General features: G+C 42.2%; 3 protein-coding genes across 6 annotated transcripts in view; 1 reads left to right on the top strand and 2 right to left on the bottom strand.

Annotated features, from left to right (window-relative positions):
- wdr7 (WD repeat domain 7) overlaps window positions 1-6576 on the bottom strand; it is a 96872-nt gene extending 90296 nt beyond the window's left edge. For all 4 annotated transcript variants that reach the window (XM_086300072.1, XM_086300075.1, XM_086300073.1 and 1 more), the window contains exons 1-7: window positions 6403-6576; window positions 3892-4063; window positions 3697-3803; window positions 2397-2475; window positions 1412-1586; window positions 1210-1286; window positions 547-666 (exon numbers count right to left, since the gene is read on the bottom strand). In XM_086300072.1, the coding sequence (XP_086156198.1) occupies window positions 547-666; window positions 1210-1286; window positions 1412-1586; window positions 2397-2475; window positions 3697-3803; window positions 3892-4050 (717 nt within the window). In that variant the 5' untranslated portion in view covers window positions 4051-4063; window positions 6403-6576. The remainder of the gene's footprint in view (window positions 1-546; window positions 667-1209; window positions 1287-1411; window positions 1587-2396; window positions 2476-3696; window positions 3804-3891; window positions 4064-6402) is intronic.
- Window positions 6577-7293: 717 nt separating this feature from the next.
- Window positions 7294-18818, top strand: taf1c (TATA-box binding protein associated factor, RNA polymerase I subunit C). The gene is made up of 15 exons (XM_086300070.1): window positions 7294-7843; window positions 8262-8373; window positions 9640-9689; window positions 9946-10044; window positions 11086-11153; window positions 11240-11490; window positions 11699-11827; window positions 11919-12036; window positions 12136-12207; window positions 12290-12425; window positions 12566-12694; window positions 12790-12985; window positions 13096-13233; window positions 15312-16693; window positions 17269-18818. Exons 1-15 carry the CDS (start codon window positions 7727-7729, stop codon window positions 17512-17514), a joined length of 3243 nt encoding a protein of 1080 aa, XP_086156196.1. The 5' UTR covers window positions 7294-7726; the 3' UTR covers window positions 17515-18818.
- A 222-nt stretch (window positions 18819-19040) lies between these two features.
- On the bottom strand, window positions 19041-26590 carry ccng2 (cyclin G2). Its single transcript, XM_086300071.1, has 8 exons — window positions 26331-26590; window positions 23972-24132; window positions 23752-23889; window positions 23411-23661; window positions 22732-22810; window positions 22532-22630; window positions 21667-21866; window positions 19041-20167 (listed from the first exon to the last, which is right to left on the bottom strand). Exons 2-8 carry the CDS (start codon window positions 24074-24076, stop codon window positions 20035-20037), a joined length of 1005 nt encoding a protein of 334 aa, XP_086156197.1. The 5' UTR covers window positions 24077-24132; window positions 26331-26590; the 3' UTR covers window positions 19041-20034.
- Between the last annotated feature and the right edge of the window lie 977 nt (window positions 26591-27567).

The raw sequence follows: 27567 nt of genomic DNA, 5'->3' as shown, positions 1-27567 counted from the left end.
TGAGATAAATGAGGGACCACAGTACAGAGTTTTTCCTGGTTTCTTTTGGATGCACTTCCAGCAGAATAAAAGAGGTTTACCAGCAGATTATAATCAAGTATGACAACATTTTATACATTTCCTAAATCACCACCTTAATACATGCGCAGTTGACACAAAGTTTGGTTAAATCATTGGCTTTAGTAGGGTATGACTTAAAAAGCTGCACATATAAAACTCATTTCTCTGTACAACAGGTACACTGCACTGCTCCAACAGCAGGTGGAGCATACCATAATGATTTACCCAGTAAGAAGTAAACCATCTTCATAGTATAGAAAACCCAAGGGTAACCCTCGAGTTACCTCCTACATAGTACAGGCTTCATGTGACTGGCTTAAATGGTATTACATGATAACCTTTCTTTCACTCTACCAACTTTGTTCAATCTATTTTGATCAGTTTAAAATAGGTAACCAGACACAGGAGCATTTCATCACGCTCAATCACCACTGTGACCATCATGCCAGCAAAAACAACCCCCGAGTGGTTCGTGCAGGTTCTTACCCTCCAGTATTTGGAGCACACGACCAGCAGGCTGCTCTGAGTGAAGGTGCAGAAGGAGATGCTCTGGCAGCCCTGACAGTAGATCGGTTTGGACTCCTCTTCAAACACAGGGTCCAAGTCCTGAAAAAACAGAAAAAGAAATTACAAGTTAGATCCTGAGCAGAGCCATGCATCGATGCTGGAGACACAGAAAAGAAGTATTTTTTTCCTTGATTTTTAAACAACCTCCTGGGCTGAAGTGCCAAAAGTTATAGTTCCTCTAACGTCCACTTGAGGCTGGCTCCAAAAGTGAGCGACTCTCCACAGACTCATGTTTAAATGTCCAACTTTATATCAGAAATAAACATGTTTAGACTATTGACACTCCTCCATCAGATTATAATACTTTAAAATTAGGGGTGCGACAGGTATGCTGAAACAGACTCTAGTAAACTTGTTAGGCCTGACCTCCACTAAATGCTGGTACCTTTTTAAAGCTGTCCAGAAACCAGTGGGTGACATCAAGCTGGCCACATCTATCTTTTGTATACAGTCTATGATATTCTAATCTAAGTAGGACTGGGGAGGTCTGTGTTTTCTTCTTTACTTTATTTACAGCTTCATTTACGATGGTGTAACTGAAGCCTGATGCGCGTTTTAATAAACACCTGTATGGAGGTGTACCTGCATTCTGCTGACCTCAGGTGTTATGATCCAGACCTTCAGGATGCCCGTCACTGACACCGCCACAACCGTGTCCTCTGCACAGAGACAGAACATAGCTTATTCACAAGTACAAACATGAAGAAGTCCACAGCGATGATGTTTTGTGCAGGGCAGTCTGCAAGCTAACATTCAAAGCAGTGAACCTGAGGGAAACTCTCACCTTGTGTGCGGTGGGATCGGATGATGCTCATAGAGCTAATCCAGTCAGGAGAGATTTTAGACACCAGCGAGTACAGGACCTCCAGGCTGGTGGCATCCACCACCAAGATTTCTGGGTAGTGGCCATTACAGAGGAGACGCCCCTCCCTCTGAGTGCCGATGGTGAACTGGTAGTACTGAAGAGGAGGCAGAGAAGGAGGGGAGTGAAGATGAAATGATCTGGATTAAAGGTCTTTTCAATCACCTTGTGGTTTAATTTTGGTCTCTACTTTTTCCTGAAGGTAACATTAGGCTTTTGTGTGCTGGTTAAATACTTTTCACCTTTTTTTTTTCCCACCTGAGCTTTTTTCCCCTTTTTTCAGGGAAAAGGGAAATACACCTTAAAGCTTAGGGAAAGAGCACAACCATTCCCTTTGTATGCTCTCATTATGAAAACCCTACAGTAAACACTAGTTTACAATAGTATTGGGAAGCTCATCTGTAACCGGAAGGTTGCCGGTTCGATCCCCCAGCTCTCTCTGTCCTGGTCGTTGTGTCCTTGGGCAAGACGCTTCACCTACCGCCTGCTGGTGTTGGCCAGAGGGGCCGGTGGCGCGATATGGCAGCCTCGCTTCTGTCAGTCTGCCCCAGGGCAGCTGTGGCTACAACTGTAGCTGCCTCCACCAGTGTGTGAATGAATAGTGGCATTGTAAAACCGCTTTGGGTGCCTAAAAAAAGCGCTATATAAATGCAATCTATTATTATTATTATTACCATAAAAAAAGAAGCCAAGTAGAAAACACCTGACATAATTAACCAATCAGACTGTATTTGGGTTGAATAAATAAGGCGAGGCTGAATCAGTGCTATGCAAATGTACTGTTTAACATCTTGATGTCTGATGATCATTCACTGCATACGTGTGTGTGTGTGTGTGTGTGTGTGTGTGTGTGTGTGTGTGTGTGTGTGTGTGTGTGTGTGTGTGTGTGTGTGTGTGTGTGTGTTACCTGTATGCCAATGTGAGCGCATGCCAGCTTTGTGAACTCAATACAGCGTCCATCGTTCACGTCCCACAGACACATCTCCCTGTAAGGTCAAAAAGCTGCTGTCACACATTAATGTACTTTGAAGAGCTTCCTCATACACAGAAGCCTAATCTGTTTTAAGCTAATTATGGTTGTAGTAAAATGGACTGCATTCTTTTAGAAAACCACAGTGGTTGCAGTACATGAGATGGTCCCTTTCGTACACCAACAATGTTTCATCTCAAAAACATCCAGCTCTGAAAATGACTGGACGTGAAGTCAGGCAGTCTAATACACATTTACCACTGATGTGCTGTCCTGCACCAGTGCCTTCCTCTCAGACTTTTTCACATTTCTCACACTTATGCATTTGTTGGAATTTGGCTCAGAGCTGGCTTAGAAGCTATGCTTTAAAAAAATTATTTATATGTTGTAATGACTTATTTCATTGTTTTTAAATTTTATGCATCACCCTGTCCAAACTAAACCTCCTACAACAAATCATCACAGCAGAAACACAACGGCAACTTCATTTAGGACAGCTATAACGCTTATTTAATCAAAAAAGGCAAGCAGCAACCTCTGAGACTGAGAAATAAATCCAAAGAGTGCAGTTCCTTTTATGTCCATAAGTGAGTCAGTCGCTTATAGACTCCCATATTAAAAGACCCAAGTTTACAGGACTTTACAGACTGTTACAGAGAACAGTTTCTGCCTCTATAGAGAGCTTTATCTTTTATAGGGATCACAGTACACCCATCTGTTAACAGGTCATTAACAGATCAGTGTGTTATTGATCTATTAACAGATGCACGTGTCTGCCAGTTCCATCTGTAAAAGCCTCGTACTCCACCCTTTCATCCAAATATGTGGACTTCTGGCTCCAATAAACCAAAAAGCAAAAGGTAATAAAGTCTCAGTATAGGACAAATAAATGGACCACATTAGAGTCCCAAAACCTGTCGTTTATACAGTTTATGTCTGTAACATGTAACCACTATACGGGCATAACAATTAGGGCAGATGTGACACATATTTAGGATGAAAAGGCTCAAATTTAAATACCAGTCTTCAGAGTTTATTCCCAAAACTATTCTGACAAATCTTTCCGCAACTGAGCCTCAGCACTGAAATGAAAATACTTTAAGACACAAGTTAAAAAATAAAAATCACAAGAAAAGAAAGGTGTACACACAGCGACTGTACATACAACCCACATGAACGTGTTATATAAAAGTTAGCAAAAAGAAGTCTCATGGAAGCACGCTTCACGATTGCTCACCCGCTCTCAGATGCACTGACGATGTACTGTTTGTCGCTGCATGCACTCGCTTTAGACAGGCAGGTGATGGAGGCTGTGTGACCAAACAGCATTGCCCTGGGACAAATCTGAGCAGGAAACATAAGAGAGGAGCAGAGTGTTTGATGAGAGGAGGAGAAGAAGCAGATTGAATAAAGCTGGAGCACAAACACTCACCTCCAGCTCAGGCGTCATGTCCCAGAGACAGATCTGTCCATCGTGGCAGCCGGTGATGATGGTGCTAAAGTCATCCATCACCAGCAGACTGCTGATGCAATGTGTGGGAGCTGTGCGGCCCCAGAGCACTATGGGTAGAACCAAGTTGTTCCCCGACATTATGGTGAGGTGTCTAGAAACAGAGGAAACAATGAGGCTTCAGTGTGGCAGAAGTCTGCCTTAGCTTAATGGTTTTAGCAACATTTACATGTTTGAATGACTTCGTGGGTAACAGCAACCTGGAACAGTTTTGATTGGTGCATTTTGGATCTCATGCTCATGCACAACAATCAGGAGGAAGTTTGATTTTACTCCAGCAAATAAAGCTGATTATCTAAGGACACAATCAGAACCAGGATTAAATCTCAAACAGCTAAAATACTACTGAAATGATCATTTATGACCCATTTCACATGGGAATACCTTTTTAAACTTGTCAAGTTTAAAAAATTGTTCTGCAGGAACAAATCTTTGAGTGTGTTTATATTTACAGTCCAAATTGTAATAAGTTACTAAAGCAGTGAGATAAATCTACCCAAGCACACCCTGCGATCTCTGCAGCTCTCCCTCTGCAGGTATCACTGCTAGAAAGCCTGAGGATGGCTGCTGTCAGTCTGAAGAAAGGTTTGCAACAAATATGAAATTTAGATTTAAAGATAACAGTTCGTATGCAGACAGACAGCTTCCAGTTTAGCATTGTTCTGTAGCAGGTCTGCACAATAAATATAATTTTAATCTGAAATCATAACTTTGGTTTCCCACAATGAAATGAATACGATCAAGTGATAATTAAAAAATGCTTGCTCTGCCAACAAAACAAGCTGTGTGGTGCAGTGAGCTTCAAGTTTTCTGGATTAGTCTGTAAGAGCAACACTCCATTAAAAGACGGAAAAACAACAAAACTCAAACATGTGACAACAGAAGGTGAAGAGTTCATCCCTCAGTGCAGATCATTATCATACTCCGGATATTCTGCAAGTGATGTGACTCAAGAACAAATCTTATGCAAAGAGCGCTGGAGAGTTTTCCTTTAAACAACAACTCAAAAAACACAATACAGAGACCCAACAAAATCATGATAAAAATAACAACAATCATGCAGAACAACACATATAAGAAGTCAGCAAGAATGACTGTTAAAAAAACCACAACTTCAGTTAAGCAATAACAGGGCAGGAAGTTTGATTCTGCCTTGTAAAGTGACATTTTATTTACATCCTTTTGATCGCCATTAAATCATTTATTGATCCATAAACAGAGCCAATGTCATCCTGGAGGAGACCACATGTTTAATCACGTGAGGCAAATCAGGCAATCATTCCAATCAGCATTAGTATTGATTGCAGTGACCCTTAGCTCCAAGGTGACAAGATTACTCAAAAGCAACAACAGAGCCTCCTGATACTCTCACTGTGGGAGCTCAAGAGTTCAGGACTTTGGACCAGCACACTCACAAAGTTAAACCATGCTGGAGTAGTGAAAACTAGGACCATTCATCCCCACTCATCATTTACTCATCCCCACTAAAGAAAAACTGAGGTGCAAACCAAAGCTGTGGCTCAAAAATTAACGAACGAATGAATCTGTGGTCCAAAATCCTGAGGTAAGTACTTAAACAGAGGCATGAACCCAGAAACTCATAAACCAATCTACAAATTAAATGGTGGCCCAAAACCTGAAGTAATGAGGTTGTACAAAGGAATAAATAAAACTGTGGCACAAATATCAGGATACAAATTGCAGTCATGGCTCAAAAAACCATGCTTCATGGGAAACTATTAAGCTGCTGTTGCCCAGGACACGAGAGATGTTCAGGAAGACCTCCTCCTACAAGTGCAGATTCTTCATGATGCTTTCCACCAGGTCAGCCATGGGTATACCGATAGTGAGCTTGATAACCAGAAGGACTTGGAAACTGAGTTACTAAGAGTAACTCCCGAGTGGGAAGTGAAACTCTGGCATTAACCCAAACAGTGGCCCCTGAAACGCGATCAGAAACGTTTTCACAGGCAGTACAGCCACGTGCTCACTTTACATCATATTTCTGCTCCTCTACTATTGAGAGTCAAAAAGGTTAATCCAGCTGCTCCAGTCCGACACAAACACACCATCAGTCTCAAGACAGTCACCCACACACAAAAGAGCAATAAAGCCAGACAAATAACACACACACAACGTAAACGTAATTAAGCCATCATCAGTAACCTTGGTGTCACTCGGGTTTAAAACTAACACGTTTGGATAAAACGGAGATGTTTAATCCAAGGCTAGCTATTAAGCTGGCAGCTGGAAAAATACCAGCAGCGGACATTTGATCTTAAATCTACCCATGAGTGATTAAAAGGATGCTGCACACCAGCTGCGCAATGATGTCTGAGACGCTGAGGCTAAACTACACCTGCAATGTCGGGACTTCCAGGTTAGCAGCGCAGCTAACGGAACCAAAACAGCGCTAAAACGTCTTTTACTCACCAAAAGCAGCGGCCTACTGGAACATTTCCCACTAACAGTGGGGCTGAGTGGTAAACGGTTCCCTCTGTGGGAAAATAAAACGCAGAAATACCCTTTTCTTGACTCGTTTCGTCTGTTTGTCCTAAAGACGCTCAGAGATGCTCGGTCAGCTGACCATAGGACGACCGAGGAGCCGCATCCGGTAAACGGTTTTCAAAATAAAACAAAATGCGCAGGGAATTCGTTATAAGTTGTGGCTCCTAAAATGCAGAAATCCACAAAAATCAGCGGAAAACTATAACCGGGTGCAAAAATAAAATACAATGAAATGGCTAGATGTGATATCATCGTGCCACACCTAAAAACAAAATTTTAAAGAAACACTTTTTTAAATAACTAAAATAATGCAAAGTTTGACAGCGATATGGAGCCTTAAATACAACAACACAGCAAAAATGATAGTAATAATTAAAATACCACTAAATTATAGAGAATAATGTATTTAGTTTCAATCTCAGTTTAATTTGTAAATATTATATACAATACAATACAATAGCTCTTGAATTTAATTGGAACTAACTACAACGCCGTAAATAAAACTAAAATAATAAAAGCAGATTTTTAAAAAAAAGTATGACTCTTGTCTATCGCCTTGATGCGATCGGTTAAAATAAGCTTTACTTTGAAATTTTGCTCGCTTTTGAAATGAAACCGAACACTTCCGGTATCCTCGGGGTTTTGTAATTTTTTTCCATAAAACGACCATCAACTTTATTTATTTTAGTGTTGGTGGTGGTGTTTTCTCACTTGGGATTTCCTTTAAATAGTCCTACAAAATTAAACGCCTGTTTTTCATGTTGTTGTTTTTTTTGTTTGTTTGTTTTATTTTGGGGGTGGGTGGAGGGGGCGTTGTTCGTTTGTGTAAGTCTCATGACATTTTTCATTTAAGTTTGGAATTTTTGTTTTTGTCTTTTTAAGCTAACCGGAAGTCATTGTATTTGTTGTTGTTGTTGGCGCCAGCTGTAAAGCTTGACTTCCGGTAGTTTTGTCGTAGGGGGTCTACACGTGTTGGTGGACTAACTGAGGATTTGGGGTCATTTTGATGTCTACGTGGTCTGTTTTGGACTCCCGTGTGTTTATATATGATCGTGTTTAGCACCTCTGAGCGGGTGTCACGATGTTCAGACGAAAATAAATAGAAACACGCGCTCGCTGCCTGCGGCGGGATAGCTAACGTTAGCTGAACATGCCCGAACTTGTTCTTCAACACCGACAGAGAGACAGACAGGCATCGTGGACAACGGAAAACCCGACCGAAGTTTGAATGATTTAACATTAAACAAACATGGATTACCAGTTCCCACAGGAGCTTTTTCCATCGTTTTATAACTGCGGGCCGCCGAATTTGGTGCAGAAACACAATGCTGGAGGCTGGGCCAGCTACGACCAGGTCAAACCTCAGGTGGGTCCCACGTGGATAATTCCGTGACTCCAGATCTGTCCGCATTCCTGCAGGGAAAATAATTATAACTTTGCTTATATGATAATTCAAGGGGTAAAATATACTAGATCGTAGCAATATTTATGTTTAAGGTCTTTAAACTGAGGTTAAGTTATCATAGTAATGTGTGTGACAAATTCTCCTGTTAATGTCTTTGTTTATTTTTATTTATCTTTTTATTTATCGGCAACCATGTGGTTTACACCTACCGAGTTACAGAACTGTTACGGCCCCTTTTTGGCTTAAACTACAACTTAAGAGATTTTTTAATATATTTCTTTCTCTTTTTTGTAACCCAGCAGGTGGCTTGACTGTAACTGTGGGGGTGTTAAATGTTAGGCTCCAACTTTATTCGTGTTGGATGTGGTTGCACTTTCAGGTTGGTTCTGGTCCTCTCTCCACCTGGACTTTCACATCCAGGCATCAGGTCGGAGGGGAGCTGTGGCGTCAAGTCGAGCCTGTGCCGGTCCCCCTCCTGGCTCCTAAACACGGTGAGTCCTCAGTAAAGCTGGGCGATATAAGATTTTTTCATAACACGATATGGTTTTTCATTTGAGGCGATAACGATATCTATCACGATATAAGCCAAATAACTATATTTGTAAGATTTAAATGTGCCGTTGCTCACAAGTAAAATGTGAAATAATCAGCAGCTTGTTTTTATTTAAATATTTATTTCCCATAATAAGTTCAACAGGGTAGATGTACTTAAGGAACATGAGACTTTTTCAGATAAATAAAGGCAAATATTGCAAACTACACAAAAGGCAGCCGCTAAAGCGTCTAAGTTTCAAAATAGAACAAACGAAACAGACTAAATTGTCAATTCCACTTAGAAACAAAATATTAATTCTAAAAATAAATCTTAGTTTGTTTTACAGAAGAACAGACAAAACTGACTAACTTTTGTCAATATCAAATAAACTGAGAACTAAAAGGAAATTCTCAATCTCTCCTTGTTGTATAACTTAGCTTTTCAAACAGTTTTAACAGTTACTTTAGTCTGACAAAAGCCGAATGACGAATTAGCGCTTCCAGTCAGAGATTGAGCATGCACCAGTTTATTGTATTTCCAGACTTGCTTTCGGCACAATTTACAGTGCGCACTGCTCTGTTTTTGTCAGACTTGAAATAGCCGAAATACCTTCACACTACGGAACTTCTATGGCTCTTCCGTTCGACAATCTCTCCGGCATTGGAACCATCATCTGTTTTCTCTTCGGTAACCTTCGGTCACGCTCTCGGTTGATTTTTCCCTAGTCGGCACACTCATTTCCTCCATTACCTGGGGTGGCACGGCGGCTGGCTGCTTCCCAGACAAATACACATGTGCAGCTTGGCACTTGTGCTGTACATAACAAGTTACATGACGTGACGCTGCAGCTGTGATTGGTTCGGCTCTGCGCTACTTAATTTGGATTGTCTGTTCTTTTTTTTTTCCTTTTTTTTAAGAGGACAAGAGCGGTGAGGTCTATCGCAATAGTTAAAAGTTTCTATCGAGAAAAAGTTATTTCGCAATACATATCGTTATCGTTCTATCGCCCAGCTCTAGTCCTCAGTCAGCAGATGCTCCTCTGGTTCAGACTCCTTAATAAACTGCGGTGACAGCTGTCATAGCTCAGGACCAGATTTTAACATCTAAGGGAAGATAAAGGGTGTGCCCAGAATATAGAGCAGTTTTTCTCTTTCAGATACTCTTGACTTCCATTGAATGTGTTTTTCCACATATATGTAAGTTAATTTTAACTTTTTTTTAGCTATTCTTTCGCCTTTGACACCTCCGGATCCAATGAACTTCACAGAGCATGTAAGTGAGCCAGTTTAAATCATAAAATCACAAAGAGACAAAATTTTATTTTGTTTGTTTGTTTTAGGGTTTTTTTGTTTTTGGTTTGGTTTTATTTTTAAGTTGTGTCTATTTTTTGTTTCATATATTTTTTCCAGTTTAACAAACTGAATTGTCTGGGCAGTGAAGAACTGTTTAATTTCTAATCAGCATTAAAGGGAACGAACAGTCCCAGATGACTCGTGTTAACAAACATTCATCTTTTCTTTGTGTTTAGATGAATAATTTTTTCATGGATCACTCCCTGGACGCCTTCGGCTGCATGAGCAACGTTCTGTCCGAACACTTCTCCTTTAAGCTAAAAGGGCAAAAAGAGGTGGGTGTCGTCACAATAGGGTTAAATTACTTCAGATGTGATCAAAATCACACCCTGATTTTATGGACATTTAATGTGGTGTCTCATTTGAGCATTTAATTATTTATTTATTTTATCAGCCCAAAAGAACACAGTGAACAAATTATGACTCTTCCTTTGAAAAGGTAGTTGCTGTTTTCCTTGCCGCTGATTGAGTGGATATCATTCAGCTCGATTTGTGTTTATACACACTCCAAAACCACAATCTTGGGTGAGGTGGAGGGCCACTCCATCCAGCAGGTGGATTTCATGCAGTTGGCAAACTCACTGAGGCTGTGGAGCAGAATATGGATTACCAGCTGCAGTACAGGATGAATGATTCACTGAAGAAGATGGATGATTTGGCAAATTTAATACAGCACAAACAGAACCTTAATGTAAAGGGCAGTTTAGTTTCAAATTATTTGCATTGTTTGGCTCCAAATATTAATCTGGTCTTTAAGATATTTAACAGAAGCAACCAAAAGCCACACTTTAACAGAGTGCCAGAAGACAGAGGTGAAAGAGGTTTACAGCATTTTTGGGACTGATGCCATTTACAGCAGAAGACAGGTGAAAAAGAGGAAATGCACAAAGTCTCAGAAATCAACATCCAGTGAAATGTAAACAAACTGGAGCCACAGAGTTAAAATGTTTGTTTTCTGGTCCTAAACATTGTTCACTTTTGTATAAATGTTCTAAGAATAAAATTATTGCTTGGAGCCAGATACCATGCACACCTTTCTCAACTCTTTAAGTCATTGCCAGAATTGATCCACTCAGTCAGGATGTATTCATTAGCAAGCATCATTGTTACTATAGTAACAATGCAGCTTTTATGGTGTTGATTGCAGTGCTGACTATCGCCAAAAGGTGGAGCCTTGTTCTTTTTGTTGTGTTGGATCTTGAGCTGAGAGTTTCAAGCAAACATTAACAACAGATTTTGTTTAACGTAAACATTTGTATATAAACACAGAAGAAAGCCGTGCAGTCATTGGTCATCAGATTTCTGTTTGATTGCAGAAATATTTTAAGGATGCAGTGAGGATGGGGAGGGTGACCTACTTCCTGGATTTGCTGAAGGTTAAAATGTGAGTTGAGTTGATTGGTTGAAATTCCTGGATGTCGAAGCTTTCTTTTAGTTTTATTTTAATCACGTTTACCCCTCCCCACGCAGGTGCGAGCAGAAGTATCCCTGCCGGAAGCTGGCCCGGCACAGCTGCCAGCTGTATGACGTGGTGCACTCCATCCCTCCAGAGCTGCTCGGCTCACTGCTGTACGATGAGCTGGCGGAGCAGAGGGACCGCCTGCTGTTCTCCGAAGGAACCACAGGGGGTGCTCTGAGTTTCGTTCCCTTTTCACAGAGTGATGGTGGCTCTCAGCATGGCTGCCTCCTCTATCCTGGAAACCCTGCACTGAATACCCTCAGTATCCTTGAGTTTGGATTTAGGAAGCTTCTAAAGCAGCACTGTCAGAAATATTTTGGGTCCACAATGATCTTAAAACCATTTAAAAAAAAAAAAAAAACCTCTTTCACTTTTAAAGTACTCACTGGGTCAAAGCCAGGATTTCACATAACCATGGCTGCAGCCATCATTGGATAAAATGCGTCTTGCCCTTAACACAGTACCTGCAGACTTTCACAAGGTGGAGCTGCAGCACCACAGAAGCGGTCCTTTCTGTGTGGATACCAGCAGCAAACCGTTCAGCTTCCCACTTAGAGGCCCCGTCAGACAGATCAGCACCGCCTCGCTGTTTGGCGAATGTGAGAGCAACTGTGGGGAATATTTGGAGATGACTTCAGAGCACGGTGGTGTTTTTAAAGATGTTTGTTTGTTTGTTTGTTTGTTTTGCAGGTTGTGTGGCTGTGCGGTCGGATTACCTCTGTGGTGTTTGGAGGTTCAGTGAGAGAAATGAGCCGCAGGCACTCCAGGTGGTCAGCACGTCGGAGGTCGCGACCTGTATCAGCGCCAGGTTGGTGACAGTTCAAAGAGTGAAGTTGATGAGATGGATCTTTTTTGTGTGTGTATGGGGGCGCATGTGAGGCTAATCATCTCTGCTCTGTGCTGCCAGTCCTCATGTTTTAGGTGAAGTTCTGGTGGCGAGCGAGAGCGGAGCCGCAAACCTGTGGACGGTGGGGAAAGGGTGAGAAAGTCAATGCATTCTGCTCAGAGATGACAATGTTTAAAGGGAAGCGCAAACTAAAATTGACCCTCTGACCAATCAGGATGCAGAAGGTGCGACATGAGGACAGCAACCTGTACTTCAACGCCAAGTCTCCATGGAGATGGTGCGAGTTCACTGCCCACCCGAGAGTGGTGCTGTATGCGGACAGGACGGGGGTGGACCTAACAGATATCAGGGTGAGTCAGGAGGCTGGTTAACGTTGGCGATTTTGCTTCTGTACTCCACCCCAGTGGATTTTAAATCAAATGACTCCTCCTACATCTTCTTCTTCTTTCATTTCACCATCTCTCCTCGCCCTCATCTTCTGTCCCTCCAGGTGAGTCCGGCCTCCTGCCACACTCTGTTTCGTATCAGCAGCACCGCTGATTGTCGGAGCGGAGAGAGACTTGTCCTGTCCAGGTATCTAGGAGACTCCCACTCCTTCCATCACCTAATCACCACTCAGGTACGCCCAGCATCACTTAAGATTTACAGGAAGTAACAAAACAGCTAAAACGTTAACGGTTCCACTTCACCTTCCTCTCTCTCACTTTTTGTCAGTACTCGGCCTACATCATGGACGAGCGCTTCCCGTGCGTCCCAATGCTCAAATGGGATCACATGATGACGTCTCCACCTATTTTCTGTCACATTGTTCCTGGCTGCGCCTCGTCAAGCTTGTCAGCTGGCGAAGCAACCACTAAGGTCCTGCTCAGCTCCCAGAGTTCTCAGGAAATTATGATGCTGCAGTATGCAGGTGAGCCACCAGGGGGCAGCATGGTTTAGTTACTTTCATATAGATATAGATATATAGAGATATAGATAGAGATATGGATTGAACATAAAAGTGAAACTGTGTGTGTTCAGGAGGCAGAGGGAACGCCTGTTTCAGTCGAGGTCCTCCTCAGGCTCTGCTCAGGCCCAGAGACAGTCTGAAACACCTCCCAGTCCAGATCCCTCACCGCTTGGACGTTGCAACCAACAGACTGTCCTCATATGCCGCAGGTGAGAAAGTGATGCTACAGTTTACGTGAACTATCATTTGCAAATTAATTTAGCAGGAACCTTTAAAGTCTTAAATTTTTATAGGTTTTGATTAGACGTACCTGTAGCCCAGTCACAGTCACATAATCATAATGTGGCATTAGCCATCATCTGAAATACGCTACGTGTAGTTTTGGTTCATCTAATGTAGTTAAATAAGGTCTACCTGAACTTAACACAGTTCCCATGAGTTATTAAAGCCTTCACTTTTAGTTTCTAAGTTTTAGTCATGAATGTTAGAAAATGTATAAGATACATTAGCTCAGTTTATGCAGGCTCCATATTTGATCTATTAAAACAATTAAGTGGGAGGTGGAAGTTTTTTAACCCGTGTCACACCTCAAGCTTTAATGTTCTGGTGGTTAAAGTAGAAGATAGATGGATACAGTGGGGCAAAAAAGTATTTAGTCAGCCACCGATTGTGCAAGTTCCCCCACTTAAAATGATGACAGAGGTCAGTAATTTGCACCAGAGGTACACTTCAACTGTGAGAGACAGAATGTGAAAAAAAAATCCATGAATTCACATGGTAGGATTTGTAAAGAATTTATTCGTAAATCAGGGTGGAAAATAAGTATTTGGTCACCTCAAACAAGGAAAATCTCTGGCTCTCACAGACCTGTAACGTCTTCTGTAAGAAGCTTTTCTGTCCCCCACTCGTTACCTGTATGAATGGCACCTGTTTGAACTCATCATCTGTATAAAAGACACCTGTCCACAGCCTCAAACAGTCAGACTCCAAACTCCGCCATGGCCAAGACCAAAGAGCTTTCGAAGGACACCAGGAAAAGTATTGTAGACCTGCACCAGACTGGGAAGAGTGAATCTACAATAGGCAAGCAGCTTGGTGTGAAAAAATCAACTGTGGGAGCAATCATCAGAAAATGGAAGACATACAAGACCACTGATAATCTCCCTCGATCTGGGGCTCCACGCAAGATCTCATCCCGTGGGGTCAAAATGATCATGAGAACGGTGAGCAAAGATCCCAGAACCACACGGGGGGACCTGGTGAATGACCTGCAGAGAGCTGGGACCAAAGTAACAAAGGTCACCATCAGTAACACACTACAACGGCAGGGAATCAAATCCCGCAGTGCCAGACGTGTTCCGCTGCTGAAGCCAGTGCATGTCCAGGCCCGTCTGAAGTTTGCCAGAGAGCACATGGATGATACAGCAGAGGATTGGGAGAATGTCATGTGGTCAGATGAAACCAAAGTAGAACTTTTTGGTATAAACTCAACTCGTCGTGTTTGGAGGAAGAAGAATACTGAGTTGCATCCCAAGAACACCATACCTACTGTGAAGCATGGGGGTGGAAACATCATGCTATGGGGCTGTTTTTCTGCCAAGGGGACAGGACGACTGATCCGTGTTAAGGACAGAATGAATGGGGCCATGTATCGTGAGATTTTCAGCCAAAACCTCCTTCCATCAGTGAGAACTTTGAAGATGAAACGAGGCTGGGTCTTCCAACATGACAATGATCCAAAACACACCGCCCGGGCAACAAAGGAGTGGCTCCGTAAGAAGCATTTGAAAGTCCTGGAGTGGCCTAGCCAGTCTCCAGACCTCAACCCCATAGAAAATCTGTGGCGGGAGTTGAAAGTCCGTGTTGCTCGGCGACAGCCCCAAAACATCACTGCTCTCGAGAAGATCTGCATGGAGGAATGGGCCAAAATACCAGCTACTGTGTGTGCAAACCTGGTAAAGACCTATAGTAAACGTTTGACCTCTGTTATTGCCAACAAAGGTTATGTTACAAAGTATTGAGTTGTATTTTTGTTATTGACCAAATACTTATTTTCCACCCTGATTTACGAATAAATTCTTTACAAATCCTACCATGTGGATTCATGGATTTTTTTTTCACATTCTGTCTCTCACAGTTGAAGTGTACCTCTGGTGCAAATTACTGACCTCTGTCATCATTTTAGGTGGGGGAACTTGCACAATCGGTGGCTGACTAAATACTTTTTTGCCCCACTGTAATAACAGTTTCTGAGTCTGCAGAGGTTCACTGGGTTGTTTGTTTCCAGGTCTCACTTGCATCCAGAAGGCAGCAGAAGGTGGAGGTGGTGGCGAGGAGTGCATGTGCGTCCTCCAGCTGACGGAGGCAGGAGATATTTTCTATCAGATCCTGGAGCACAAGCAGCCGGACACCGACGAGTCACAGCCTCGAGCCGAGGAGGGTGATCTGAAGCCTCGGCAACAAATTAGTCCAGGAATGACAACACGGGCAAGGAAAACAGCTGAGAGCCTTCCACCTGATTCTCAGCTGATCATCTCCGAGACATCAAGTGACGAAGACGTCGTTGGGCCCACACAGGGTCCATCGAGGATTGTACCTGAAACACCGGAAAGAGGACAGCAAGCATCCAGCTTCTCGGAGGATTCAGAGTCAGAGATGAACCGGAACCGAAGGCGGATGCAGCTGCAGGTTGTTGTCAACGATGTTTCAGGGGCGGAGGAAGAAATTGGATTTGACGTCGGTGTGAATGATAAAGCTGTTGAAGTGGAGGAAATTGTCAGTGGTGCATCTCGGAGAAAGACTCCAGTAAAGCTGAGCAGTGGTGCTCTCGTCACATGGAAACATTGGCTCCAGAAACTGATGCAAAAAACCTATGAAAATAAGCACCGCTCACACCTCTTGCAGCACTTCAAAGCCAACACTCAAGGTCTGCTTTGTATTCCTGAAGGCGATCAAGGCACTTCACGGCAGGATAAGTGCATGCAAAGCCTGAGGAAGGAGCTGAGGTTGGGCATGTCCAGACGGTCACTGCTGGTTCACAGCATGGTCTCCACCTCTCTCAGGCCTCCACATGTAGTACCCTTACCAAACCAGTTTAACACAAATGTCTGGACAGATCCACTCAGTCACCGACTGACCCTCTCCTGGCAGGGTGAGGAGGCATGGCAGAAGTGGTGGAAGGACCAGCTGGGCTTCACCAAGGAGGCAAAGGTGCAGGCTCTGCGAAGGAGGAGGAGGAAAGAAAAAGAGGCGAAGCAAGCCACTGGACGTCGATTGAATCTGAGCGCTAGCTTTACCTCGTCTGTCAGCTACCAGTCGGCGCTGGATGACCTCTCTGACTCTGCGGGCTGGTCCTCCGGAGTCAGCCAGGCGGCGTGGTCAGACACAGAGGACAGAGGGAGGCTGTCTCAGTTCTTAAGTATGTCCGAGGGTGAGACTTCGAGGGCTGCGACGCCTTCCACCGTTCTAAATGACACTCCAACAGCAACTCCAACTCCCACCCCGACCGCCACACCACAACGTGATAAACGTAGCAACCCTCAGCAAACCCCCAGCAGGACCACCACCCTTCCTCAGACCCAGACACTCGGACTGGACTTCACACCAGCCAGTCAGAGGAGGAGCAAACGACCAGCAGACGACTACCTCGAATCTCTGTTCGCGCCACAGGTAGTAACATGTCTTAGATCAGGTGATTTAAAATGCTCACATACAGAAAGTGGGATTTATTTTATACTTTTATTAATTAATTAATTAATTTTTTCATATATCATAAAGAATAGAAACCTGAACAATAAAAATTGGTGTGAATGTTATTGTTTGTATAACAGGACCTAGATAGAATATTTGTACTTGATTTAATTAGATGAAACATTTGCAGAATTCGTTTCATCTAACAGATTATTTTATGAGCGTTTGGTGGCTAAAGGTGACCACTGGCAGCCAAAGTACAATACTGTCTCATGCAAAAATCCTTTAATCTGATTTTCAAAGTACCTGGCAGCTTAAACATAGTGTGTTAGCTTGGCTGACTGTTCTTCATTCTTTCTCACCTGAAGAGGACGGTTTCTGGGCTTCGTTTTAGGACCACTGCTGTTCTTTATATAATGTATTTTTTTATGCTAACTTGATACCACCCACCCCCAGTACATATACCGTAGGGCATATATCTTAAATCTAAAGGCATGAATAATAAATGCCCTTTTGTGACCTTTATGCTCGCATTAACTGGCTGATGTTTCCAGGATGATCCTTCGCAGAGCCATTACTTGGATGAGGGGAGCTCCACAAATCCACTCTTGGCCTCATCTCAGCTCCGCAGCTCCCAGTCCATCCCTCTCCGAAATTACAGTGTGGATTTGACCAGAATGAACTTCGGCTCGCCAGGCTCCTCTCAGTCAAAGTCTCAATCCTACTCTCAGTCCCAGAGTTCACAGGGTCGACTGTCACAGGCATCGCAACCAAAGAAGAAGTCTCGAATGGGATTTTGAAATGTTTACTCAGTCTGGGAATGTATTGTTTGGGATTTTGGGATTACGCTTCCTGGATTTGCTACACTGGAATGAAATGAGAAAACTTGGACACTGGATCTAAGCTAATCAAGGAGGATCACCTGTGTGACGTCTGGAGGAGTCACTGCAGACTGTTTGGTAGGACTGAATGGAATTTATTACCTCAGTTGTGTATGTGTGTGTCTGTGCGTGTGTGTGCATGCACGCAACTGACTGAGCTCATGTTCCTGTTTTATTTATGACTTTTTGTGATAAAAGCTGAGGGTCAACATGCAGGATTATTAAAACTGTAGAGAGTAATGGTGATAATTAACTTGAGATCAGCAAGGGCTGGTCCCTGAGTTATGCTAGGGTCTGTTATAACTATAAAGTCTAGATAAAGCTAAAGAGCCTTTAACGTATCAATAATTTCCATAAAAATGATTCGAAAGATACCAGAAGTTGGTTTACCCAAACGCATTTCAGAAGATGATACTGTGAAGGCTATATTACTGCACCAAACAGCTGTCATCCAACTTTCACATATTTAATGCCAAAACCATTCCTGAAGGTCATAATGAACACGCCCACAAACAGCCGCCTCTCATCAACTGTCTGTGTGGTTAAATGTGCATTATTTAAAAAGCTTCTTGTCTATGACGTATATCTTTTATGTTTCTGTTTCACTCATTTTGCCAAATTTATGTTTCTGAGACTTTTCTACATCTAAGCAGAATTTAACTTATTTTCTCAATAAAACCACAACTAACATGAACAAAAATCTCAACTTCTCCTTTAAAGGGAAACAAGGGCAGAAACTTAAAAGACCAACCACACCTTCCACGTTCGTGGGGTTTTTATTTCTAAGTTCAGCTGTGGGTTTAAATTCAGCAGGTTGTGGCGTTCAATGGAAACGCTGTTAATATTTAGATGCGCTGCACTACTTATCATTCTTGATTATTTGTCAGATGATTCATCTCCTTCCATAAAGGACGACCCAGTGTATCTTCTATGAAAGGAGGTAGTAAAGGAAGCACGGAGGCACCTTTGCTTTATTTAGAGAGAGCTTCTGTTGTGGCTGTCGGGCAGAAACTTCCAGGTCTTGTTAGTCAGTTGGGAAATTTTCTAAGAAAACTGTCTTTTGGTGGCGAAAGACTGTTGAAGAGTTTGTGCCTTGTGTACAGTCTCAAAAAGCAGTTTGTCCAGCTCAGAGTCGTTTTGATGAACATTTGGTTGTAAACTGGGTGGCCAAGTTCAAAGCTGGAGAAAGGTGTCATTTGTTTGTTTGGGTTTTTCTTTTTTTGGGGGGGGGGGTCCAGCTTTACTGGAGTCAACGCACCCAAGTTGCACATGTGGCTCTTAAATGTGTTTTAAATTCTTGGATGTGCATGAGTGCTGTGCCTGTAGAGAAATGAGCTGCACTCAGGTTCAGGTTTGATTGATGGAGTAGTTTTTGCTTGCAGACATGATTTAAAGGGGAAAAAAGAAACAGACGAGATGTTTAAAAATAATATTTTTATAAGATTATTCTTTTCTTCTTTTTTTTTTTAAGTACAGGTGACCAAAAAAAAAAGAATAAATAACTTAATATCTACAAAAAATTAAACTTTTTTTGTACAGCATTTACACTTTTACATATTTTTGTATGAACATTTTTGATATTTTTCAACTTTTTTTTGACACTTGGTCACTATTATTTAGTTTCATACAACAATCTCTGAACAGTTTCAAACACCACAGACGACATTCCTTTTGTTTTTAAGCTACATCCTAACATTGGCAACTTCAAATTTAAATCCGAGCCATACTTTCAAACACATCCATAAACACACGATCGTTAAATGTTTTTCCAACCTCCACTTCCATTTAACACTTGAAATTACATTTAAAAATAATAATAATAAAACTGTGCAAATTAAACTGAAACAGAAGACCGGAGCAGCCGCGGTCAGAAAGTTTCCAGTTTGAACTGGAGAACACGCCACTGATACATCTTTAGGTTGCTCTCATTTACTTTAAAGTCCTGATTTATCACATGAGATTCGACTAAAAGAAAAATTGCGACCACTGCTGCTTTCAGCCTCTGTACGCCAGAGAAACGCCTCCTACTCCTTAAAACAGTCTTGGATTAATAACAGTCAAAAGACATACTCAAAAACAAACGCCACGTTTTGGCAAATTACTCTTCCAGCCCGATCTGACATTTTAGCGACCGTCATGTGTCTGCTAGCTCAGCACCTTGAAGACCAGGCTGCCCAGAGTTTATCTGCAAAACATCACTTATATCCTTACAAAAAAAAAAGAAAAAAAAACTTGCATCCTGGAATGTGACATCTCAACATGCACCGACACATCTACAAACTAAGTCTATCAAATCTACCTGGAGGATGTCTAACTGCTCAGCTGCCAGTTGTGCTATTCTCCACCAGCACCAGAGCTTATTGAACAATAAATTAAAAAACGGCAGGAGAACACGGGGTGGTGGGGGGTGGAAACGGCGAGGCACGGGCGGCAGAGGCTTCAGGCATAGAGGTATTGGCGTTGATTTTGGCGACGGAGGTGAGGAGGGAAGAAGGAACCTTCGGCATCGCTGCCCAGAGAACTGCTGAGAGACTCTTCACCCGAGCTCATCATATCCTCACACGAGTCCTCGCTGTAGACACACAGAGGGAGGTATGAGGTCAGTACAGTCATATGTAGAGGCTTTGGCAAGTTGATACGACCATGGTAGTAACTTCCTGAGTCACGTTAATAGTGGTAGCATCTGACATGTAACACTGTTAGTATCTTGCTAAGCTCTCCTGCTTTGGCGTGTTTTTGAGGTGAATTTGGACTGTTAGTATCTCGTCAATTTCAAGGTGAACAATTAGTAGTGCGTGTGGAGTGGTTGTACCTTGCACAGGTATGTTTGGAATGAGAGTATCTTAATTGGGGTTGTTTTGAAGTCTGTGTCTGGTTTGGGTGTGTTTTTGTATCAGCAGTAGTCTCTGTGGGCTCTTAATGAGTAAATCTGTTTCATCCTTCTCATCACCCTCTAAAAATAGAAAATTAATCTGGTGCATTGGGGTATTTTCACCGAAAAGCTAAATCATAACATTTTTCAAAATTATTTTAAATCAATTAATCAACCACCATTCATTCTTAATTTAATTGGAGTTTCTTGGCAGTAGAACCAACTGAAGGCAGTTGGAAGCTGCACTAAACCAAACAAACAAACAAAAAAAAAGCATTAAGTGATAGAAACTGATCTCTTCTAAATCTATTTGGTCATTTCTGATCTTGCTGAGAGGCACTGGGATGGAGATGGGCTGAGCAATGAAAGCAAAACAAAACCAGTCAGCTGTTTCAAACTTCCGCATATCACTTAAGACTATCAGCTGATCTCATGTTGTCTGACTCAGCTGACTGAACTGTTAAGGTGTGTAAAGATGTTTGTTGATCGGGAGCTTTGTGTACTCAGCTTGTGCTTAAATACCCGCCCACTGGAACCATGTCTGTTCCTCTTTTCGCTTTCAACACACTGACGTAGAAATAAAAAGGAGCTGTCCTTGATACATAAAGGCGAGGCCACCCTGGCTTCATGTGACGTCATGGAAACAGTTGTGTCAGTGGGATGTGACTGGCTGGGAGATATGAGAGGCCCTGACAAGCTCAGACAGTTTCAACACAGGAGAAACTTCAGTGTTGCCGCTTGTTGCCACAGGAAAGTGTTTACTGCAAATAAAATAAAAGAAACGCAGAGCTCTCTCCACTGATTTAAACTTCATTTCATAGATTTTTCTGACTTTATCAGCACCAGAAACAGTAAGTGTCCTCCTTCACTGCTGTTACACTTGCTCTAGATTACCTGACAGAGACTTTTCAGGGCGTTTCTCTGTGCTGCGTCACTGCAAAGGCTGAAATATTTGGCGTATGTGATGACACAAAGGGTGTGTTTGGTTCCTTTTTCATTTAGCCTCTGTTTTTGTAGTTGTTGATGGTGGTAGGAGTGTTTGAAAGAAGTGGTCAAATCAGAGTGAAACTGAAGCCAGTACAGTCAGTCTGATTGGTTTCTATAGCTTGAAACAAGTCACTAAGACCAAGAAATTCAGGATCGGTTGTGTTTTTGGAGGTGTGACGGCAGTGTTGCTTGGGTGTGTTTGGGGTCCTCACCTCTCGCTCTCATCCCAGCAGCCCTCTGGGATGGTGGGCAGTTCGGGGACACTACGGTAGCTGTGCAGGCTCTGGGCGGTCCGCCGTGACACGATCCACTGCAGCTTCCTGTGGTCGGGTTTGCTGCACTCGGGGGACGCGTAGTCTGACAGGCACTGGGCCACGCATTTGCTCCACAGCACCAGGTCAGCATCAGCAATCTGAAAACAAATAGGGGAGCAGATCAGTCTAACTGTCTGCGCTTCGCACTGACAAGACGACGGTGTGTTTAAAACTATCCGGTTACTTAACAATTAAACAGAAACCTAGTGGTGTTGGTGATTTGCAAGTGTGAGAAAGACAAAAGGGCTAAAGATCAATGACATCAGCTCCTTTTTAACATGGAGCCATCACAACATGCCAGGTTACATAACTACAGACATCAACATAAAGAAAATATTCTGGACCAGAGCTGGGCTAAGAATAAACACTCTCACGATACACGGCTGCTGCTATTCATAACTCGAGTGCTCACTTCTTCTATTTAAAAACTGGAGTCTCATCTTGAAGCTGCAAGTCCGCAGGCTGTAAGGATAGTTAATAAAGTTGTTCACATTTGCCAAGTAAAAGTCTGAACATGTATTAAAAATGCCTCCTGTGTGCGGCTGATCCAGGAAAATGCCCACACTAATTCTCTTTTAATGGAGTCATGAGACATCTGCTAATTTAAACTTCTCATTTCCTCTGAAATCCACCTGCTCTGTGTTGTTGACTTTGGTGTAGAAAATCTATTTCTCAGTTTTTTTTTCCCCATGATTTGTACACCTTCCCCTCCCCGGATTAGTTGTTGTGTAATGAAGTCATGCACTGTTTGGCAACAGCCTACCTTGAGGTGTCTCTGGATGTGAGAGGTTATTTCCAACATGTCCTCTGACTGAACGGCTTCAATCTCCTGCCTCAGCAGTGCCAACGCAAGGACGGACGGCTGGAAGGAAAAGAAAAGAAAACAGTTAAACAGGATCAGTGTTGTGTCAAGAATAAAATGCATTTGTCAGTTTTTAACCAGGACAGACATGGAATTGTTACCTTTGCTTTGGAGAAGGAGATCCGGCACAGACAGGCTTTGAGCTGAGCCTCCAGCTTCTCCAGGCTGAGCGTAGTCTTCCTGTTAGGACAGACACAAACATGCAATCAGGTTCGGGTCTTTAACAATTCTCGAACACACGCAATCATCAGTTTTGTCCACATTGCTATTATTATTAATAGCAATAAACTGAGAATTGAAAAGGTGGCTCAACATTATCTTTGTCAGTCACAAGTGGTCAGCCGATTAGTGTTCAGTTTCACAACCAGGTGGCAGTGGTAAACACACTTAGCAGGACTGGGCAACTTAAAACACTGATGTCAAATATGAGGACAGTTAAATTCTGTGCAACTCTTCAATTAACTTAATTTGCTCTAAACAAAACAAACTGGTGTAAACTCTGATGTGGCATTTTGACCCAAGCTGAGCTGGTTAAAAACAACACGGCAGGGTTACATAAGAGCAAAGTTTTGTTGCCAACAGCAGAAAACGGGTGTTATCAGTGCACTTCAGTCAGACACTGCCTGCTGCCCCACATATCAAGACTTTTTGCCAATCGAATGTCGTCCAGACTTTTGAACCCAATCCGGAATCATCAAGCTTCCAAACATCAACTGTAACGGATCATCTATTTGCAGACACAAATCTGAATATGTAACCTCGTGTTCGTAAGGGCCTCACCTATCGGTGCAGTGCGATAGCGCGATCTGGTGGTACAGGTGCAGAAAGGTTAAGGCGGTTACGGCTTTGGACTTGAAGTTGAGCTTCTCGGTGATGATCTTCTCCATCCGTGCGAGGTCGGACACAGTGAACCGGCATTGTCCGATGCGGATGAGCTCGTCGGTGGGCGTCAGGTTGCACTCCTCCTCTGTCACTTTGGCTGCTATATGGAGGCAGCTGAGGCTGATGCAGGACAGGTGCTTGGGCTGGATCTGATGGGAGGAGAGACAACAATTAAGTAAAGAAACCTCTGAAGCTAAAGTGTGCAGTGTCTGCTCCTAGCAGGTGTGAACGTCTCATACCTTCATCATGGCGAGGAATCTGTCCAGCAGGTTAACAGCCAGGACGAACGTCTGCGTGCTGTAACCGAAGAAGCTGGTCAGACTCCACAGATCCTCCACTTTGGCATCTCTGCACTTGGCCGAGATCCGACTGTCACCCTGGAGAATAAAGACACACTGTTGATTAATTTCACAGTTATTAAGAAGCCTGTTAGCAATGCTTAGATCTACAGGTGCCCACCGGCGCTGTGGATTCAATGGCGCTGAGTCCCATTACTTTGGGGAGGTAATGCACTTCCTGCTCACAATTCACCCTCAGCTCCTTCATCAGCTTGAAGGCATCCATGTCTCAGCTGGCACTGCAGGAAGTGATCTTTCTTTTTTAAAAACACAGTACCGACACTGCAAGGAAAGAAAAGTCACAAAGTTTAGTTTTTATGCTGTAACCTAAGAAAAGGCCGACTTACAGCCTTTGCTGTGAGCTTGTGCTCCTCGGCAGCTACAAGACTGTCATAGTTCAAATAGTTGCAAATCGTAACTGAAACTAAAAGCATTTTTGTAATACACATACATAACAGGATTTCTGCAAACTCTCCGTCACAATGAAGAGCAGAGCAGAAGTTTGGAGTTTCCCCTGAGGTGAGTTTGTTATGACATTTTACATGTTATGAAATTCACTTCTAACCAGAATTTTCTGATTTCTTCCTAAATCTGCTTTTCTCCATTTTGTTTGTTTAAAAAAAAAAAAAAGTGACTTTTAACTCATTCACTGCCATTGACGTCTATAGCCGTCAATGGCAGTGAATTTAACTCATTCACTGCCAATGGCTGGCAGTGAATGAGTTAATCACACTTATGCCTCTAACTATTGAATGATACAAATCTAGATTATATTTTTAAATCCTGTTTGCATCCTGGCAGCTGCCTGATTTACCTGCTGCCTTATCTGGCAGGTTATTCAAAGTCACCAGATGCACAAACTTCTTTCCACAAGGACGTTTGGACTCAGCTCAATCAAGCAAAATCAACAGAGCCTCTGGGCAGTTTAACATTCTACAGCAGCGCCACTCATGCAACAATTAGCTCTTTTCTGTACCTGTAGCTCACGACTTCTTCATGATTCGTTTTTTTGCACATTCGTTTGCATTTTAGTTTTGTTCCATAGTTAACATTTTACTTAACTTTTCATTATATTTTCGAGATTTTTGCCATTTAGCAGGGGGTTTATTTACTGCATTCAAACATCTGTAGGTTACCCACCCAAAGAGGGTTTGGCCTTTCCTGACCAAAAAAAAGGTCTCTGTGATCATATGAAAATATTTTGAACCTTTTTGCTGCGTGAATAGACTTGTCGTGAGTATGGCAACAAACTCACTGCCTCAACTATAGAGGGAGGAGAGCTGCTAATGAACACATCCCCTCCCCCCAAACACCACATCCCCACCAAGAAAACCATGTTAAGCTACTAAATTCTATTTAATTTCTATTTGAGGAATTATGTGGCACATTGTTTTACTTATTATCCTCTATTAATCTTTTGTTTTATCGTATTATTTGCTCCGTTTTATCAACTTTTTGGGAAAAATAAAATCCGGTTTTACTGTATTTCACACAGAGCAGAAACAAACGCTTTCTAGTCTGTTTTATTGTAGACGCCTGAGTATATCATGAGAATAATGTGAATGAAGAGGACACATTTGAGGTGAAGTCTTTGGAATCGTGTCAGATAATCTGCATCCAGGTTGAGGATCTAAGTTAATCACTCGGTCGTTGCTAAACTGCTACCGTGTTGTCACACGACTTCACATTTTCGGGTACATTGTTGCTAAACTGTTACGTGACTGCCGTGCACTCTCAGTCTGGGGGTCAGAGCCCAGGGCCCGGCCCACTTCCCTCAGCTGGGCTTCGGTGTCAGATTTCCGCTTGTCTACGTCTTCTCGATCCCCTGACCGAAAAACAAGTACCCCTTTTTCCTGTTATGGCTGTAAATTAACGACCTAAAATACAAATTAAGTTGCCCCACACGTCTAAAAACACTGTTTTTGTCTTTTGGTTTTGTTTTTTGAATTTTTGTAGTTGATGTGGACGGTTAGCCTCCGCTAGCTAATGGTTTAAATCCTCTGTAGTCGGAGCGGGGGGAGGGGCTTCTGTTTAAAAATGATGAAATATCTTAACTATTTTACTACGGAAACACGATTACCCACACAGATATTTAATAATTGAGAACTAGAGCAGAGAGTTGACTTAATAAACCGATTATATGTCATTGCAGTGGTTTGTAAAAGTGAGTTTAACCGAGCTTAGAAAAAAGGAAAACGGGTCCAGATGATACCAGCTACAACAGCGAAGAGAAGCCTCTATGCTGTACGTGCAAACTGAAGCAAACATATCAATTTTAAGGAAAAACACACATTAAATGCTTTTAATCTAATGTCAGAACTATAAAATTCACCTATTTGCTATTTTTAAGCGCTTCTGGACGAGTTCCTGTCGACAGTAATGAAAAACCTTCAAAAACAAAAAACGACACTTTACTCGCTCAAGTGAACGCTCTAAGTAAAATAAATGCAACTGTGATGTATTTTAATGGTTTACTCTACCTGTTTCTGTGAGTTAGATCCACATATTTGTCCTGCTGTGGCTTATTTTTCTTCTGCTCTTCTTTCGTCTTTCTCTTTTTCTGTCCTTTGTTGATGTTGAGTGAGCTCACGCCTACTTCTCGACGTCACCCGGCCACAACCAATCAGACCCATCGCTTTACGAACAGCTGTCCCCTTTTTAGGGTGTTAAAGGCACAAATTGCAGCTCGATTCTGGTGTTTTTGTACCACCGTATTAGCATTTTCACCATATTTACACTGGAGATAGATAACCCAGCTTCAATCCACAGATACAGCTCGGAGAAACGGAAACACAGCGTTTGGATCGCGAGAAACAAGCCCACCTTGAGTAACATTACCGTGAGCCAATCAGCAAACCGAAGTTTGCTGCGTTCAAATAGTCCGCCCAAAATGTAATGTTTTGATTGGATCGTGCCTACACAGAGACCTGACGCAATCATAGCATTACGTAGTGCCTTTTTTGGACAGTTTTTTTTTATTCATTGTCTGTGTCAGATGTGAAACAATATGTCTGTAAATGGTTAAACCTCAATTCCACCTTAAACAAGCATACCAGTGTTTTTATATACTCTAAGATCTTTCAGATGTAATGAAGATGTTTATATTAAATAAGAATTCAACACAAAAGTGATTAAATTCAAAGATACTGTGGCAAGCCCAATAAAGTTTATAAAAACAAGCGGAATGGGAGATTCTACACCTGGGTTCATGTAACGTCACAATGAACCAGAATGACAATATCTTCTGATGTATTGTCAGGAGTTATTTGGTAAGTTATTTTAAGACCCCAGTCTAAATTAATGGGTATATAGCTAAAAGTCCAATTTAACATGAAAACATCATGTATAGAGTCAGATCTGATAACACTAAAGTAAGGCTTTATAAGCTTTAAGTCTCCCATATGTTTTTAGCTATGGTTTTATTGAATTATAAGTTATAATTCAATAACAACTGCGAAGGTTATAAATTATAACCTTCGCAATGAAACACAGAAGTACTTCAAGAATAAAAATATCAAATATGAAAGTTCATGATTTTACTTTTATGCAACCCTGGTGGCGAAACCAACCAGGGTTTGCTTGAAAGGTGTGACTGCTGAATCCATTGATATGCAAATATCAGTGGGTAAGGGATATCTAAATATGCACTAACTTACATACATTTCCATTAGATAATGCGTAAATGAACGTTTAAATGTCTATTTTAGACCACTTTTT

This window comes from Aulonocara sp. 'chitande type north' Nkhata Bay, linkage group LG7, assembly GCF_057382095.1.
Source record: "Aulonocara sp. 'chitande type north' Nkhata Bay isolate Kocher_YH1m ecotype deep benthic linkage group LG7, A_spYH_male_GT1.1, whole genome shotgun sequence".
NCBI classification, from domain to species: domain Eukaryota; kingdom Metazoa; phylum Chordata; class Actinopteri; order Cichliformes; family Cichlidae; genus Aulonocara; species Aulonocara sp. 'chitande type north' Nkhata Bay.
The sequence above is the reverse complement of the archived record's forward strand: the minus strand, read 5'-3'. Positions and strand labels throughout refer to the sequence as shown.